This window comes from Mustela nigripes, chromosome 14 (assembly GCF_022355385.1).
Source record: "Mustela nigripes isolate SB6536 chromosome 14, MUSNIG.SB6536, whole genome shotgun sequence".
NCBI lineage: Eukaryota > Metazoa > Chordata > Mammalia > Carnivora > Mustelidae > Mustela > Mustela nigripes.
Window position 1 is genome coordinate 70,499,325 of NC_081570.1, and position 20,252 is coordinate 70,519,576.

The 20,252-nt window shown below is 32.2% G+C and overlaps 1 protein-coding gene across 9 annotated transcripts in view; it reads left to right on the plus strand.

Annotated features, from left to right (window-relative positions):
• PRKACB (protein kinase cAMP-activated catalytic subunit beta) overlaps window positions 1–20,252 on the plus strand; it is a 124,746-nt gene that overhangs the window by 89,287 nt on the left and 15,207 nt on the right. For all 9 annotated transcript variants that reach the window (XM_059375254.1, XM_059375257.1, XM_059375253.1 and 6 more), the window contains 7 exons: window positions 595–656; window positions 2,805–2,933; window positions 9,497–9,595; window positions 10,606–10,688; window positions 14,035–14,161; window positions 15,092–15,187; window positions 18,421–18,543. In XM_059375254.1, coding sequence (XP_059231237.1) covers window positions 595–656; window positions 2,805–2,933; window positions 9,497–9,595; window positions 10,606–10,688; window positions 14,035–14,161; window positions 15,092–15,187; window positions 18,421–18,543 — 719 coding nt within the window. The remainder of the gene's footprint in view (window positions 1–594; window positions 657–2,804; window positions 2,934–9,496; window positions 9,596–10,605; window positions 10,689–14,034; window positions 14,162–15,091; window positions 15,188–18,420; window positions 18,544–20,252) is intronic.

Here is a 20,252-nt window from a genome sequence, read left to right on the forward strand (position 1 = left end):
AGAATATGAGATTTTTTAAAGCTGTTTGGGTATTTTGTTTTTGGTGTTTCTTTTTTGTTTTTAAGTCTTGTGGGTATCCTTTATGTGTAGCCTGTATTTTTTCTTTTCTCTCTACCATCAGTAGAGAAAACACAAATCTAGTAACATAAATCCTTATACCTGAAAACAGCCTTTTATTGAAATCAGTTATATTTGAAATTCCACAAATCAGCAAGTTCACATTCTCCAGATGTCTTCAGTTCTTATAGTTAACAGCTTTGTTAATACCACTGCTGGCTTATTAATAATGAATATTTTCTCCTAGATTGATTTCTGACTGTTTTACATTACTTTCAGATATGTTTTCAGGAATGGCATTTTTATTATTAGATTTGAAATTATGAAAGTGATCTCCATATAGAATAATATTAGACCTTCTTAGAAATTTAAGAAAATATTTGCTTCTTGTTTAGAGGAAGTAAGTAGTCCTCTAGTTTATCATGGTTATGAATATACATTTCATGGTAACAATTGTTGACATAAGTCTGTGTTTTTAAAATATATTCTTACAAGACAAAATTTGTTTCTGTTTGTTTGTTTTAATTATATTTTCAGTGAAAGAGTTTCTAGCCAAAGCCAAAGAAGACTTTCTTAAAAAATGGGAAAATCCTGCTCCGGTAAGGAATATCTAAAATTTTCTACTATTTAAAAGTCCTGTTATATAAAAATCATGATTCTTGCCCAGGTAATTTACTATTTAAGAAATTGTAAAATAGCATTAAACATTCAAGTTGCATTTTAAAAAATAAGCTTAACATAGGAATTTTACCATAATATTATAACATTATGTTTTGATTTCCTAACTAATAATTTTATCTAGACCTAAATTGGAGAAGAACCTAATTTCCATTACAATATATGATTACATAAATTTTGATACTAATTATAAGTTGCTACAAACTCTCGATATTTTTTAATGTATAGTAATTTTGATTTGTGCCTTTGATACTATTGTGCAGTTTCAAATTCTTAATCACAAATACTTAGTTATTGGCAACATACCAAGTACACAGGGATCCTTTTTCATAAACATTGGATGGGGTAAATTCTACATAATTTAAGTACTTTAAATTGTAAGTGAGACCTAAAAACTGAGTATTAAAAAGAACCATTTATGTTTGTCAAAAAATCTATTTTTAAAGTTAAAAATAATTAATGAACTTTAATACCAAATTCAATTTTGAACATCAATTTTCCTACCACAAACATTTTTATTTCAAGTATCTTTTTCACTAAAAATATTTAATTCTAAATATTTTTTGAAGATGCCATTATATCACCATTTTTTATAAAGATACTAAGATTAAAAGCACGAACTGTACTTTAAAACATAGTTACTCTAGCAGTCGTGAGAAGTTAGACATTATCTAACATCAAACACTGAGGAAGGTGAGGAGGATGGCACATTTGAATGAAAAGCAGTAACTAACAAAAAGAGATGTTCTGTTTGTTGTCTATTACCTCAATCTGCTCCCATTATTTACTTGGGAACTATATTAAACATTTCAGTTGGTGTTCTTAAGACCAAAAAATTAAGCATTAATCCATAAAATTAAATAATTCAATCAGAATTCTAAGAGCTTTTTCTATCTTGATATAGAATCTCATAGCAATTTAAAATCATTAGAAATTTGAAATTAAATTTCATGAAACAAGTTTTATAACTTAGAGCTGCTTGCTCTCTCTGTAATGATTCAGCAAGAAGCTATGCTATGTTTCCAATGGCAAGCTTTGATTTGTAATAGAGATTAAATCCAATGACAGTGAACTGTAGTAACTCTCCAGATTTCTTACTTCTACAAGAATCACATCGCCTCATATTTTTCTCAAGCTAAATACTATAAAGACTGACACTCACAAATACTTTTTTCCAAGATTTTCATGAAGATCTTTGTAATGAAAACCTATTAAACAAATGGGTCAGCAATTACTACTTGTGGCTATTTAGCACATAATTTCTTCCCACTAATTTTCATTTTGTTGTGGCAGCAACAAATTCAATAGATTGATGCCTCCAATTCTTTGCTTCTATGCTATAGCCAAAGCCAAACAAAGATGTTTGCTTATAATAACAAAGCATCTGTTGAGAGAGAAAAAGAGCCTGATTATTGTTCTGAGACTCTGACTTTCAGTTATCTTTGTGGGAATGAGGAACTCTTCTTCCTTATTATTACTGTTTTAGGTAATACCAGGTTATTATAATATCAGAGAAAGAGCCATTAAGATCTTCATGCTGTTATTTTCCAGTCCTTTAAGCTTTGTATAAAGATAGAAATGAAGTAAGACAGTGCTGTCTTCAGAGGTAACTCTAGTGAAAGGACTCTGACCCTCAGTTTATTTATTCATTAGAATTATTTGTGAGTACAGTGAGACTATGACTTCCATGATTGTCCATGTCAATATACTGCTGGTCAGTATGGGATTATTAAAATATGGAATTTATTTACTAAAAGTTTAATACTAGGAATTCATATTGGAATTCATTATGCCCTTTAATATTTCAGCTTAGGCTCTTATTTTCTCCCATTACTGTTGTGCTTTGTTTTGCAATATAATTCTCTTTTCAAATATTAATTCATTTCTTCTTATTCAAAGGGAAAAATAGAACCAATAGCCTGGAATCTCAGTAGTCTTTTTGTATTATTTTTAAATGGATAATTTTAAATAATCTCTTCTGACTATATATAACTAAATCTATTATAGCTACCATTGTCTTATGAGAATTTCTAATTTTAAAGTTTATTTTATTTTTCATATATATGTAGAATAATGCTGGGCTGGAGGATTTTGAAAGGAAAAAAACCCTTGGAACGGGTTCATTTGGAAGAGTCATGTTGGTAAAACATAAAGCCACTGAACAGTATTATGCCATGAAGATCTTAGATAAGCAGAAGGTGAGTGTATTTGTCTTTATTTACCTGAAGGATAAACTTCAGTTTTATCAGCTAGATTATTAAACAGATCCAATATAATGACTTTCCGTTGATATCTGCTGATAATTTTATTGTTGCATTTAATTTCATTCTTATTTATTGTGACTCTGATACACAGTTAATAAGTATACGGGAATACATTATTATTTCAATAATGTTATTTGAATAAGTTTGTGTATGTTTACTAACAAAATAATGAATTCACCATGTAAAGAACAGGCATCTCTACTACATTCTGCCTTGTGGAAAATGCAGAGATCAGTTGTACTGGATCTTTAGATTGAGGTAACAGAAACTTGGTGATTTTATTTTATGATTTGTTTTGATTGACAGTGGAAGGCCTTTGTTTGACGTGATTGAGTTTGCTGAGTTTAAAATGTCAGTTAAACCGGAGAAAAAGTTGGAATACTAATACTATAAAAATTATCAAATGATTGTTATATACCTGAAACTAATATAATGTCAGATGTCAATTTTATCTCAATAAAAATATTAAATCGTTTTTGAAAAACCAGGGGGTTTTTTTGTAGTTGTTGTTTTTAAGATTTTAATTTATTTATTTGACAGAGAGAGAGATCACAAGTAGGCAAAGAGGCAGGCAGAGAGAGAGGAAGGAAAGCAGGCTCCCGGCTGAGCAGAGAGCTTGATGCAGGGCTCGATCCCAGGACCTCGGGATCATGACCTGAGCCAAAGACAGAGGCTTAACCCACTGAGCCACCCAGACGCCCTGAAAAACCAGTTTTTAAGTTTTTATCGCATATTGGTATATCTGATGAATCTGGATGTCTGAATTGTTTACACTTTAATTGTTAAACTTCTGTTTTCCTGGTAATCACATACAAGTAAGGGGATGTGAAAGAAAATGGTAAATCTTGAATATTATCTTACAGTTATTATGTTCCCAAGAATGACATTTTGGCTTACTGGAATATAGAAAAAATATAGAAAAAAAACCAGTACTGAGCTGGATGTGGAGTGAACAGTACTGAGCTAGTAGTCAGGGATACAGATAGTGGCTAGACTGATGCTATCCAATAGAAATAGAATGTGAGCCACTTAAGTAATTTTAAATTTTTTAATAGCCACATTTAAAAAGTAAAAAGAAATAGTTGAAATCAATCTTAATAGATTTTATTTAGCTCAGTGTATCTAAAATATTGTCATTGCAACGTGTAATTAACATAAAAATGGAGACATTTTACTTTCTTCATACTAAGTCTTCAATAGCTGATGTATATATCACACTTACAGTACATCTCCATCTAGGTTAGCCACAATTCAAGTGTTAAATAACCACATGTTAGTGTGGCTATCATGTTGGACAGCACAGCATTCGACTGGTCTGAAGTTCAGTACAAAAAGTGCTTTAAAACAAAAACAAATTTAACCTCCAACATGAAAAAGAGTAATGACTTACATCTCTCTAAAATTAAATACACCCATACACACATTTAGTTGTGTATCTTTGTCTTCTACCCTTTTTTATATAACCTTTTTAACCATGCTTCCTGAAAAAATAGTTTAATCATTCTATCCACCAAGTCACTTCCTCTTAAGTCTTTAACCCATGATAATTTAACTGTCTCCTTATTTATCTCCTTCCTCTTGCTATTCCACTAAAATGGCTCTGCAAGGGTCACCAATCCAGTGTACTAAGCAATAAAACCAGTGGGCTCTTTTTACTCATTTTTTTAAACGATTTTTATTTATTTATTTGACAGAGATCACAGGTAGGCAGAGAGGCAGGCAGAGAGAGAGGAAGGGAAGCAGGCTCCCTGCTGAACAGAGAGCCCGATTCGGGGCTCCGTCCCAGGACCCTGGGATCATGAGCTGAGCCGAAGGCAGAGGCTTTAACCCACTGAGCCATCCAGGCGCCCTCTTTTTCTCATCTTATATGACATTATAGAACCTATGACTGTGCTAACCACTCCCTTGAAACTGTCTTGTCCCTGGACTTCTGACACCCTTTGTTCTTCTAATTATGCTCACCCCTCTGGGCTCTTCTTTTTTAGAGGCATTTTCCCGTTTTTTTTTTCCTGTCTACTCTTTAAAGATTGCTAATCTCAATCTCTGGACTATCCCCTTTTCTTGTTTTCATGTTTTATACCCTCTCCCTCTGGACTCTGTCCAAACTTCGATTCATCTTTGAGCCCTGTACCCCTAATTTGTACAATCTGAGCACAGAGCTCTTAGAGACTGACTAGTCCTTGCTCTAATTTTCTAGATGAGGTCATTGGGTCTCAGAGAGAGTAAGTGATTTGTACACTTGTACTGGTAACACATAAAATGCTTCAAAATTCTGATTTGAATGAAATATTCTTTATTAAATCTGTCATTAAAGTGTTATTATCTGGATAGGCCCTAATATTTTGCTATCTTTCTTAAGGAATTAATAGACTGTGCTTTAGTCATAAAATATTAAAGGGATTACATAATATGCCATTTTTACATTTAAAGTATTTAGGGAAGAAGTTCTTAATTCTTTTTTTTTTTTCCTTAACAAGGCAGTGACTTGTTAAGTAAATTACTAAGAAGTTTACCCCTTAGATAAATCATGAAAAGAGAGTATTTGCCACCCTAAGTCATATCTGCTATGGCAATGTTCTGAATCCATTCATAATTAGGACAAAGACTTTATATTCTGAAATTTTTCAAGTTTATTTATTTGAATTTGATAAAGATAAGTAATAAAATAACACTCCATGATCACCTTCTTTTCTGTTAATGAAGTTACAAGCCTTTCAATTTTGGCTTCTCCTATCTTAGGGTATATGGGTTAAGAGGAAAATATCAGTACAGAAATTAAGGAAATTGCATTTCTTCATTCCATACGATTGTCAAGCATTGCTAGGAACTACATATTTACTGTATCAGTGAATCTTCACAACTTTGCATGACATTAATCTCCTTTTTATGGCAGTGACCTTTCTATTCAAGTAGTTTTTCCAGTATCAAAAAGGCTAGTGAGATAAACCAAGAATTTGGCTAGGTTGGTCTGATTTCTGTGCCTGTGCTTCTCCCATCCAAGTACTAACCAGGCATGACCCTGCCTAGCCTCCGAGATCAGAGATCAGGCGCGTTCACAGTGGTATGGCCGTAGACTGTGCCTATGCTTCTTAATTTTTCCTTTGAAATGTATTTGTAACTCCTAAGATCCTTTCTACCATCACCTAGTTTGGTTGGTCCCTCATTAATGTTAACTGGGTTTTCACAATAACATCTTAATTTCTACAACCCCAGACTTTGCACCTTCTATTAATTCACCTTCCTCACTGCCAAAAAAGTTTTTCTTACCATATCATGTGATTTTATTTACTCGCTCAAAAAGCTTCCTAATACTAATTCAATACAAGCAGAACTCTGCATCCTACTTCCAAATTCTTCATAACTATCTTCCATACTCTACCATAGTCTTATTTCACACTGTTCCCCTGCATGTCCTCTATTCTCTACTTCTCTGATTGAAACTTGACTCCGCAGGAGTATACGTGCCATGCTGGGTGGGCTGCAGGAGTATGTGATGATATAGAGCCCATCTTCCTTATCAAAAAACTTCTCAAGTGTTTGGCTAAAAGAAAATTAGCCAATAAGTAATCATTTGTAAATGCTTTTAAATATACATATTTAAGCCAACAGAAATATTAAAAAGTAAATATGAATTTTATATGCATGTTGAAAATAAAGCATGGACTAAACCCCCAGGGTTACTTGTTATTTTTTTCTCTGCATTTAAGGGTATTTTCTTAAATACCAAATCTTGAGAAACACTGTCCTAAGCTTTTGTCAGATAAAACTAGCATTCAGACTTACTTTGTGTATTGCCCCCTTTAGGTAATGGTTCTGGATATTAACCCTGACCACACTATCTCCTCTGTCTTTTCCTAATCTGTATTATCTATTCATCTGTAAGGCTCAGATGAACCCTCACCCTTTTTAATAGATTTTAATAACAGTTCATATTTTTTTGAGCTTTTACTTTGTGCTTGGCACTGTGTTAATCACTTCACATGCATTATGCGACACAGTCATCTTTAAAGTATTATTATCAACGTTTTATAGATGAAGAACCTGGAATTAGATTATGTATTGGGCCTAACATAAACATTTTTTTGTCTGAACACTTACAACATTATAATTGGCAACTATTTGCATATTAATATTCAAATATTCATATGCCATACTTCCAAATAGATTTTTTTAAATTAACATATAATGTATTATCTGTTTCAGGGCTACAGGTCTGTCTCACACACTTCACAGCGCTCACCATAGCACGTACCCTCCCCAGTGTCCCTCACCCAGCCATCCTTTCGCCCCCACTCTCCTTCACTGAGAAAACCTCAGTTTGTTTCCTGAGATTAAGGGTCTCTTATGGTTTGTCTCCCTCTCTGGTTTCATCTTGTTTCATTTTTTCCTCTCTTCTGTGATTCTCTGCCTTGTTTCTTTAATTCTGCATATCAGTGAGATCACATGATAATTGTCTTTCCCTGACTGACTTATTTCGCTTAGCATAATAGCCTCTAGTTCTAAGTAGATTTTATGCAGCATTAAGGCAGACACTTCCTTGTCTTTATCTCAGTTGCATTATTGTGCCTTTTATGTAGTAGTATGCAAACTTAAAAGTAAATTAGATTTTAATTAGTTAACTTTTTAAATTAACTTAAAAATTAACTGGGCATTTGTGCTTTGCCAGTTCATTTATCATATATATATCATGTATCATTTATTTCTAATTGTTATGCCCTACATATGCATAGTTGGCTTAGAGATACAATGCAGAAAGCCTTTCTATTACAGTTTTTATTACTTATTTCATATTACTTATGTACATATTACTTATTTCATATTATCAATGCCTAACTAGAAGCCTACTATATCAAAATATATAGAGAGAAGCATATGTTACATCTAGACAATGAAGTATTATTCATCACTCAAAAGAAATGAACTATCAAGCCATTACTAAGTGAAAGAAGCCAGTTTGAAAAAGCTATATAGTCTGTGATTCCAACTATATGACATTCTACAAAAGGCAAAACTAGGAAGACAGTAAAAAAGATCAGTGATTGCCTGTGGTTAGTAGGGAGGAACAGATGATTAAGTGAAACACAGAAATTTTAGGACAGTGAAAATACTCGGTATGGTATTATAATGGTGTACACATGTCATTCTACATTTGTCCAAACCCACAGAATATACAACACGGAGAGATGTGTCAGTGTAAGTTCATCACTTGTAACAAATGTATCACTCTGGTCAGGGGGGATGTTGATATTGTGGGAGGCTATGCCTGTGTGGGGAGGGGATTCTCTTGGAAAATCCCTGTATCTTCTGTTCAATTCTGTGAACCTGAAACTGTTAAAAAAAAGAATAATAAAATAAATAATAATTTTTTTTAAATCTATTTTTTAAAGTAAATATATAGCAATAGTAATCTTCCAGCTAATGTTGCATAATTTGTTGTAGTAAGTATGGACTAATTAGTTATGTGACTGTTATTTGAACAGAAGTGGTCCGACCACTTCATATTGCAGTTAAAAAAACCAAAATCCTAAGGGTTGAAATAACATCCCCAAAATCACAAAACTACTTGATTAGAAGGCCTAGATTAGAATACAGATCTTCTGACTCTGAGTCAAGTATTCTTTGCTCAGTATTATTTTTATACTATAATTGTATATGCTAATAACTCGATGGTATATTTACCTTTCTTATTTATGTTCAACTTCTTGAATTCACTGACAATAAGCCTCTAGCAAGAAAGAATGCCGCATTCTAATGATTTGCACATATACTGGACAATTACTTATATCTCCCTAAGGTCACCTCTTCTTAAATTAAAAATAGCATCAATGTGGGATAGAAACATAGTCTTCAAGATCTTCTTCCCCTCCTATGTATTTGATTGAGTAGACAATCCAGAGTAGCCTTGATTAATTCTAAATGACCTATTTGTTATAAGACATAGTTGGGTTTTTGCCGATATTTTGGGTGTCCTCTCTTGTGACTGCACAAATTAAATTTTTAGAATTTAATCTTGTATTTATTCAGGTATTAGGAAATGAACAGATTTCTCATTTTTACCCACTGTTTTTCAGTTATTGGCTTTTCTTCAATCCGTAATTTCCTTGCTGATCTTCTGAAGACCTAAAATCAATACCAACTTATTGTAGTGATTTGTACCAACTACTTTAGTGGACTGACTATATAAGTCATTAGGAGCTAAGTATTTTCACATAGCAGTTTTTTAAGTACTGTATTAGAAGTCTGTTTCTTCTTAGCTTTTACTTCTTGACTGAAAATCATAGTTGACCTTCATAAGACCAAATTTTAAATCTTCTGTTAGGTATTTCATTTGAATCTGAGAAACCTCACTGGTGGTTATTATCGCCCATATTCAACTTAGTTATTTGCTTATCCAAGCTCATTATTACATGAAAAACATTTTAAGTTTTTTCTTTTAAATTATAGTGAGTTTTAAATTCTGTTTAAGTATGTTAAATATATTTGTCTCTCAATCACAGGTTGTTAAGCTGAAGCAAATAGAGCACACCTTGAATGAGAAAAGAATATTACAGGCGGTGAATTTTCCTTTTCTTGTTCGACTGGAGTACGCTTTTAAGGTAGATTTTACAATATTCAAATAAAATATTTTTACCCTCATATATTTTTAAAAATATGAAACTGTGATAAGATTCTAAGCCAAATGTTGAACCTGGAGAATATGAATAAACAAAAAAAGTAATATATTTAGATTTTACATAATTAAATTCTATTGTGCTTATAAACTTAGGTTAACATTTGACAAGGTTTTGGCTCTCCCTAGGGAGATTTTTAAAGGTAATATGTAACTTCTCATGAGATGGTATTATAAATTCAAATATTTCAGTTTATCAGAATCCATAGAAATATCTTATTAAGCAGTTCTTAAACTCATGCAAATGACCACATATGTTCCTTTTAAACCTTTTCTGATACAATTGTACCATCTTATTTTCCTTAGTAATTTGTTCTGGTCTTTCCATTTATACAAGGCAGAATAGTCTTTGGCCTTCCATTCAGGTATCTCATAAGGTTGCACAAGATTTATTCTTGAAGTTGGCAGCTTTTCAGCTCTTTAGAATGATTCTTGGCATCTCTGCAATATTCATTCATATGAACCATTTTAACATTTTTTCCTTTTTCTCCTGTATTCTTTAAATCAGATGAACTTCTGTGTATTTAGGATGATGTTAAAAATCATTAATCTCTCTGACCTAATTTAGTACATAAAATGTAAACATTATTACTTTTGCAAATTGTTATTTTAACTGTTATTCCTTTGCATACACTATAGCATTAAGTCATTGCCTCAGTGTCTAATTGTTCAAAAGTTAGTGTTCCCTGCAAGGACAGAAACAGCAAAAATCCCAGACTAATTTGTGGCAGGAATACTAGGAGAAAATAAAAATGAATTCCCCATTGTTGAAAAATGAGAGCATCTTCCATTTATTCTCTCTTTCCCAATGTTAGTAACCTCTCGGGTGGATTTTAAATTTGTCTTTTTCTAATTTGACATGGTATTATCTTAAAAAATTTTCTTGAAATAATCTAGGTTTCATAATTTTGATTTATTGTTTTTATTTGTTCATAGGATAATTCTAATTTATACATGGTTATGGAATATGTCCCTGGGGGTGAAATGTTTTCACATCTAAGAAGAATTGGAAGGTTCAGGTAATTAATATTTTACCCTCCTCAAATCTTTATATTCTTTGTGTTTGTTTAAAACCAATTTTTTAAGTTTTGTCAATGCTACAAATTTATTTATTTTTATTTAGTAGTATGTTAGCTATATGAAGAAATTATGTAGAAACATTAATAAAAGGCCACACCATACTGAGTTTTAAAAAAAATCAAATGAAAATAGTACTGGGTGGCCCAGTCAGTTAAGCGTCTGCTCAGGTCATGATCCCAGGGTCCTGGGATGGAGCCTATGTCTGCTTCTCCCTTTCCCTCTGTCCCACCCCAGCCCACCCCACCCCAACCCCACCCCTCTCTCTCTCTCAAATTTTAAAAACCTTTAAAAAAAATAAAATGAAAGCACCATGATACCATTGTAAATATTCTACCCTTGATAGTTATTATGAAGGTCCATTATTTAAAGAATTTCTAGAACACACAAAATTTAATTTAAACATACCAATATTAATTGAACAAATATTAATACAACTCTGGGAAAGAGGTTTGCATAAAGATGAAGATAAGAAAGGGAGTACCTAGGGACGCCTGGGTGGCTCAGTTGGTTAAGCAGCTGCCTTCGGCTCAGGTCATGATCCCAGCGTCCTGGGATCGAGTCCCACATCGGGCTCCGTACTCAGCAGGGAGCCTGCTTCTCCCTCTGCCTCTGCCTGCCATTCTGTCTGCCTGTGCTCGCTCTCTCCCTCTCTCTGATAAATAAATAAAATCTTTAAAAAAAAAAAAAATAAAAAGAAAGGGAGTACCTAGAAAAGATAATAATAGTATCATAGTGGTGAGATTATGAAAGTTTGTTTCAAATAAATTTAATTCTCCTTAAAGTTGTTGCTATATTGAGTTTTAAATATATAGATGTAATTTGGCCATCTGGATGGCTCAGTCAGTTAAATGTCTGCCTTTGGGTCAGGTCATGGTCTCAGGGTCCTGGGATCAAGCCCCACATCGGGCTCTCTGCTCAGTGGGGTGTCTGCTTCTTCCTCTCCTTCTGCCTGCTGCTCCCCCTGCTTGTGTTCTCTCTCTCTCAAATAAATAAGTAAATAAAATCTTTAAAACAGAGTTTATGCCTTATCATTAGGTTATCACTGAAAAGGCTACACAATTTTAAAAATAGACTCTGTTAACCTTACCTGTGTGTAATAGTTTGTAAGCTACTACTGTTTATTAGAAATCACTAACAGAATGAAGCTGAAACCAGAGCAGGTCCAGCTTCATTTAGCACATTATATCATTATATCATGATGAAAGTGTGTGCAGGAGTTCAAACTGGGCTGATGGTAATCTGATTCAGAAAAAGATGATGATTGATTCAGATTATCACAAGATCATATTCAATTATGGGCCAACATTAGAGTTATTTTAGTTACCTGAGGCCTAAGCCAAAATAAATTTATTGACCTAATATGATAAGACACCTAATATGTTCTGGGCACTATGCTAATGCAAAGCAACTTCTGTTTATTTTTAATGATTCCTTTCACCGATTTTCCTCTCTCCTACTACTCTTGTCCACAAAGACCCAAAATCCTCAGATTGCCCTTTGATAATTCAAAGTTGTACACTGAAGCACTACACCTACACCTGTCTTCAAAAACTATTTTGTCCATTTTTTATAATTACTAACTTCTTTCCTTTGCAACTCCCCACACTCGTATTTCTTTAATACTTGGTACTAGGAGGAAAAACAAGTTGATTGCAGTAATTCACACTGAGACACTGTCTTTTCTGATCTTTCACTTGTACTGCATGTATGCTTAAGAGGTTACTAACTCCTATCTTAGAAACTTTGAGGTGACAAGAATACTGAGTTCTTGTTGAGCATGGCTTAAAGCTGTTTCAGCATTTTCAGAAATATTTCTGAAATATTTCAGAATATTTCAAAATATTTCAGAATATTTTGCTTTCATCCTTTAACAATTTGATTACAGATCTATGTAATGTTCGTGTTCCTCCATTCAAATATCAGTGTGTGGAAATAAATATAAAATGCTTAGTGCATCTTATATTCTGATAAATTTATATTTATTTATAAGGTACTAAGTGCATCTTGTATTTACAGATGCATGGAAAATTGGAGGGGACCTTGCAAGTCAAATGTTTCCAAAGTGAGGGATGTTTCAATGACAAGGATGATTCTTCCAGTTTCCCTTTAAAATGTCCCTCCCCCCAATTCCTTGTCATACAATGTATGTTACAGATTTTACAGTCTTGAGATGGGGCTGGAACTCTAAAGGTATTATAAAATATTTTCCCCTAAAAGTATTTTTCTTTACATATTCATTTATTCAACAAATATTTCCTAAGCATCTGATATGTATCAGGCTAGAACCTAGGAAATATAGTGACAGGCAAAAGGAGCAGCATATATAATCTTTTTTGGAATTTCTATTTCTGGTGCTGAGAGATCAAATTAATGCCAGCCATCTTGAGGGAAATTCTATTCATAGTTCATGTTATTTATTGAGGACATAAATCTGAAAGTCATTGTAGTTTATCAGGCCAGTTAGCAGAATTCATTGTATACACTAGCAGATGAAATAGAAACTCAAATTAGAAAATCAGTACATCCTTGGAGTAATACTCAGAATGTAACATCAACATTACAGTGATCTATCAGTTGATCTAATTTGTGCATACAAGAACTGTACATGTTTACACATACTAGTTACACCTATGTTTATATATCTGTATAAACATGGATAGTAAAAGATTTGGAAATTCAGACACTAGGATTGTATCTATGGCTTCTGGATAGCATTATGGGTGCTCTTTATTCTTCATCAATGTTTTATGATTATTTTTTATAATGAGATTGTATCATTTTTGTAATAGGAATAGTGTGGGTGAAATGGCATTAGTCTTTAGATTAATTCAGTTAAACAACTTCTGTGTTTATTTCTGTGAAATTCTTTAAGCACTTAAATTTCTAAGAAAGGTAGACAGAGCCTATCAACAGTAACAATGCCCTGATAAACCATGTAATTGACACATTTGCTTTTCAGTCATTCTCAAGGTCAGATATAAGTATAAAGACATCAATATCTTCTAATATGGCCAATAATAATTTAAAATAAGGTGACTATTTTAGAGTTATATTTTTCTTCAATATATGCTGCTTCCTAAGTATATTAAAAAGTATTATTACTTGAAGATAATTCAGAGGTTTAGTAGATATTCAGAAACTAACAAGATTCTTTATATATGTTTAAAAGAAAAAATTTCTTTTTGCTTCTAAAAAATCTCTACCCTATATTAATTTTTTATATAATCTACTAATTACCATGTGTTAACTCATTTTATAGAAAAATCAATGTTTTTTTCTTTGTAGTGAACCCCATGCACGGTTCTATGCAGCTCAGATAGTGCTAACATTCGAGTACCTCCATTCACTAGACCTCATCTACAGAGATCTAAAACCTGAAAATCTCTTAATTGACCACCAAGGGTATATCCAGGTATGACTTGAACACATTTATATAACGTATTTGAGAATATACTAGGTGAAAGTTGTTTATATTTAACCTCAACTACCAATATTGGATTTTTTTTTTCCTTGAGCGAGACAATTACTTCTTCCTAATAGCTTAAATTGAGCTCATGATTCTGCCACTATTACAGAGACCTAAAATCCCATCAAGAATAGAACCTGTTTATACCTCCCATAGTCTGTAGCTGTGAACAGAACACAGGCTCCTACATACAGAAATATATAGAATAGCTAAATTTGTGAGTTCTCATTTAGTGCCAGGCATTATTCCAAGTGTTTTACATGTATCATCTTTTTTAGTCCTGATAGCCTTATAAAGTTAAGTACTGCTGTTATCCTCATTTCAAGGCTAACAAAATTAAGGCACAGCAGGTCACATGGGCAGTAGTGTCAGAATTTGAAACCAGCCTGTCGCCAGAGTCTTTGTTCCTTTAATACTACACTGCAGCTGCCAAAGGGCCCTGGCTTCCAGTACTGATCTAGTGGAGGTGTTTTCTTTCTGCTGCTTCTATCAATAGAATGAGAGCATCCCTTTTTACACAGTTACCAATAGGTTCTCCTATTGATGCTTTTGCACTTCTAATGACAGAATTCATGGCAGAGCATATCCTGGACTCAAGGAACACTTTCAGCACTGCTTCATTTTTGTTAAAACTATCTACTGTTACCTTTTTTGATGTTTATTTCTTTGTTTGAGTCGGGGAAAAGTTCTCCAGAATGAACCTTCAGTCACTAATAGTGGCCTGCATGGATTAGTTTCAATTACATTGACTTAATTTTTTTTCCATGGTTTTCATTTTAACCCTGATTTTTAACTTTCAACTTAAGTATGATAAATACATTTATTGTGAATTCATGAATGTTCACAAGTTTGTTTGTTTGTTTTTTTCTTTCATAGGTTACAGACTTCGGGTTTGCCAAAAGAGTTAAAGGCAGAACTTGGACATTATGTGGCACTCCAGAATATTTGGCTCCAGAGATCATCCTCAGCAAGGTATATTTATAATCCCATTATGCAAGAAGTAAAAATATAAGGCATGCATCACTGTAGACTTTTAAAAAAGAGTTTACTGATCTAATATTAAACTTCTGTCTCATCTAAATTATGAATTTGTCTAATTACTAAAATAATAATTACTTACAATCTACCACTAATCCAGTAACCTCTCAATTTTAACTCTGGATCTAAGAGAAAGAGTACGGTAGAGCATAGGAAATATAGTCAATAATATTGTGATAACTTTGTATTGTGGCACATGGTAACTAGATTAATCATGGTAATCATTTCATAATACATATAAAATGTTCAATCACTGTGTTGTCCACCTGCAAGTAATACTGTATGTCAGTGCTACTTCAAAAAATATAATGTGAATAAATCTAACCTCTAGATTCATATTTTTTTTCCAATTTTACTGAGACTAAGTGCCATAAATCACTGTATATATTTAAGGCATACAGCATCATGGTTTGATTTACATAGACTGTGGAATAGATTACCACACATCATATCATATAGACGTAGTAAAAAGAAAAGGAAAAGTCCATGTTTTGAAACAAAAAGCATAGCCTTTTCATAATTATTCCCAGTAGCAGGAGTGTGGGAAACTTTTGTATGTGTTATCCCACAAGGCAAATGTAAAAATGATCGGTACTAGTTCTCAATTCTTCTTCTATTTCAACTTTACCCCTTAAATGAAAGAAATCTAAGCAGAGGTCTTTTTATTTTAAACAGGAATACCATAGCCATTGAATAGCCTTTTTAAAGATAGTTTTCAAAGCAGTGAAGATGTCGTGAGAGAAATTTGTTTCATTATCTAAAAGGATGGTTTCGGTTCTGTTTTCCTTCCCACTGCCATCCCTATGCTGGGAAAGCTAGAAAGGAGAAATTAACAATGACTGAACACAAAAAGTGCCAAGAAAAGAGAAAGGGGCAGCACACATGCCTTAATATTTACAACTAGAGAACGACCCCCTGAATAATTGAAATTTGGCTAACATATATATGCCTAAATATAAGAATAGAATAAAATGACCTCATTCAACTTTCCTTTCATTATCTTTATAATTTAAATCATCTATAACTTTCAGTCTTTTGAAATCTAAATATCATTGCTATTAACACATTTCTTCTGTGAGAACATTTAACAATATGATGACAGAATAAGCACCAAAACTTTAAAAAATGAGGATATATTATAAAAGTAATGATGTTCATTCTAAATTTGGAAAAGGGAGAAAAATAAAAAGAAACAACCCAAAAACCTGTCAACTCACCATCCAGAGATAGCCTTTTTAAAAAATATTTTTTAATATATTTTTCTGTGCATGTTATCATAGTTGAGATATAGTGAATGTATAGTTTGTACTCAACTTTTTTCACTTGAATGATAACAAGCATGCAAACATCATTCTAATGGCTTATTTGCAAATGTATGAAAAAGTATTTTGCCATTCTTCTGTTGCTAAATATTCAGATCATTCCTTTTTCTTTTTTATTTTGCTGTTATAAATAACTGTGATAAACATAAACATTTTGTGCATAAAGCTTTTTCTGCATTTCAAATTATTTTTTCAGGACAGATTCCCAGAAGTAGAGTTACTGGGACGAAGGGTATGAATATTTTTAAGTCTCTCCATAAATATTGCCAGAGTGCTTTCCAAAAACATTGTAACATTTTACACTCCTATTAGCAGTGTGAGAGTGACTGTTCAGTCACACTATCCAGCATTAGATATTCTTATTTTTTAAATCGTTACTAATTTAGTAGGCAATAAATGATATTTTATTATTTTAAGTCTCATGTCTTTGGTTATTAGATTTTTTTTAATGCTTTATAGACGTTTGGTGGATTTTGTTTGTGTGTGTGTCTGAATTATTAGTTCCTGTCTTTTGCCCATTTTCAATTGTAATTTAGTTTTTCTTACTGATTTAATTCTCTGTATCTAGGGTATTAAAATATCTGGCATAATGTTTATAAACATTAGCACACAATCTGAAAAATAAAAATCGAAGTTTACTAAAGGATCTGGCTCAACATCATATGCTTTCATTATAATAGAAGTATTGTAATAAATGGCATTACTAGTGAGTTGATTAAAGCAAAGTTGATGCCCATTTCTATTAGCAAAACAAAGTGCTATTTTTAGCTAGTCTCCCTTTAAAAACACATATAGTAAAAAAAAAGAAAACCTCTCTATTATAGTTTATTTTAGCTAATAATTTGAAAATTAAATGGTTTATAAAGCTAATATTTTAACAAAAATTTCAAGTATGGGGAGCGGTGAAGGTAATTTGAGGGCAGACCAAAAGATGTGGCAAAAACTCAGTTCATTTCTCTCCATGATTGAGTCTTTTGTGCCAACTGACATTGATCATAATTGATAACAAACTATATAAACATGCTAATATTTTATTTTTATTTTCTTATAAATACTACTAGTTCTTAATTTTAGCAAGTTTGGTATGAGAGGAAAGAAGCAATTAGAAATAACCTTAGAATTATACATTTGGGCTGCAATGTACTTTTACATATGTTATTTTCTTTTATTTGATAAAGTCCTTACAAAAACCCCATGAATTAGTAATTTTTTTCTGTGTACCTTTTAGAGATGAGAAGCAAGACAGTAGGATAACTAGAACAAACTTGAATATTTACATTTGTTAGGCTCCAAATTAAACTTGTAGCTTTCATTAAGATCCTGTGAAGTGGATAAGAATGCCCATAGTATATTCATCTCTGAACATCAACAGTATAGAGTATTGTGAAGTCAACTCTGCTGTTTACTATGAAGTCCAGTATTTACCATTTTGTTTAAAAAACCTTTGCTTTTCTAAGAATGCTCTAGAAAACTTGATATATAAGGTTATGGGCCTAGAATGGACTTGTAAAGGTAATTTAGTAACTCCTTTTCTGTTGTTGAACAACAACTAAATTACCCCAATTAACTAGGGGATATATATTGTCTATAATATTCTTAATGATTTTAGGAAGAAGATTTAATAGTATTTCCTGATCCAATATCTGGAAATTCTCCCTGTTGTTTAATTCAAATGTGATCTGATATATTTTGTTCATTTTTAAATTCTATCCTGAATAGCTAGCTGCTCAGCAACTGCTCTTTAACAAAGTTCATATGCTTGAAGATCATTTTGAAATCATCTATGACTTCATTCTCTTCTGAGTAGATTAAGTAATAATTAATATTTTCTGCTGTTTGTCTTAGGGCTACAATAAGGCAGTGGATTGGTGGGCATTAGGTGTGTTAATCTATGAAATGGCAGCTGGCTATCCCCCATTCTTTGCAGACCAACCAATTCAGATTTATGAAAAGATTGTTTCTGGAAAGGTAAGTAGAATATTTTATTATTCCTCTGTCATTCATTATTTCTATAATGTTGCATAAGGTTTGTAGATCAACACCATTATGTAGCTTATGTAAGATCTCAAGAAAGAATAAGAACCAAAGATGATATGAAGAATATTGAGAGAACTAAAATACTTTAAAATCACTGAATGAGAGAAGCATACAGTAGTTTACCCTTATCTGCAGTTTCAGTGATCTGCAGTCAACTACAGTCCAAAGTAGGTGATCCTCCTTCTAAGCTCTCATCAGAAGGTCAGTCATAGCCTACCACTATGTCACAACACCTACGTTATTCACCTCACTTCATGTCATCAGGTGGAAATTGTATCATATCACGTCATCACTAGAGGGTGAGTAACATACAATAAGATAGTTTGAGAGAGGGACATAGAGAAAGTGACCACACCCACATAACTTTTATTATAGCAGATTGTTATAATGATTCAGTATTTTTAATTTCTTACTGAGCGTAATTCATAAATCAAACATTATCAGAGGCATGTTTATATAGGAAAAAGCAGTATATATAGAGTTCAACCAAGATTAAGAATGCAGAAATTACACTAATAGTTCTGAATAATTTAATTATAGATTATTACAAAGTTCCTGAATCTTTACTACATTGCTTTTATTTATATTTAACTTTATAAAAGGAATAAAACTATCTGACAAGGATGCCATAACTAAATTTCACTTACTTAGAAAAATTGCTTTAAAATGAATGTACCTTTATTTGTGTGAATTGGCCTTCATCAGGCAATCATTACATTGTGTAAAAGTTTTTTAACTGCTTATGAATATGTTTTTATTTCACATCAAACTCTAATAGTCAGGATACAATATTAACATTTAAATCTGCATATATTCTAAAATCGTAACTGTTGAAATCTGAGTCACCTTGACAACACCTTAGCAACATAAAATTTTATCTTATCACAGATATTTTTCTTCATTTATTTAGAAATAGAATAGGATGTTTGGTGTACCGTTGTTTTTAACTAAAGGTGCCAGATTGCCAGATTATCTCTTCCCATATTGGATATAAAGTTATTTTCATCCCTTTCCCCTATGCTGCTAGAGTAGAACTCATGAAAGCAGAATATTGCCATTAAGTGATCTCTAGGATCTGTTTTATGTGAATATAAAGTCTTTTGCACCATTCGCAATAAAACTATCTGTTTCAGCACCCAAATCCAAGCTAGAATGTATCTTTATCTACCTTACAAAAGTATTATTATCTCTCTAGCTAGTAAATAAAGCCAAACTGGAGACAAATATTTTAATTTTGTAATTATTCAAGTCATTAAAAATCAAATTATGGTCTTTCAAATCCTGTATTTGTATTTAAAATTGTCAATGGTTTGGATGATGTATCATTTTAAAATATATGTTTCAATGAGAATTATTTTTTCTAAGTTTTTAGAAGTCTGTTATTATTTTATGCTACATTTTATATGTATTATATTTTTCCATTCTGAAACCATGTTACAAAGACTATAGGTGTAGTAACATCAAAATTAAAAGAAAATGTATTTAATGAAGTGATTAATTCACTGGAATACATACATTTGAAAATTAGATTAAGTACTTTCTCTATTACAATATTTTAACTCAGGTTGGTATTTTTAATGCACAGAAAGATGATCAATCAGCTTGTTAGCTTCCTTCCTACACATATTTTGCCTTTAAAA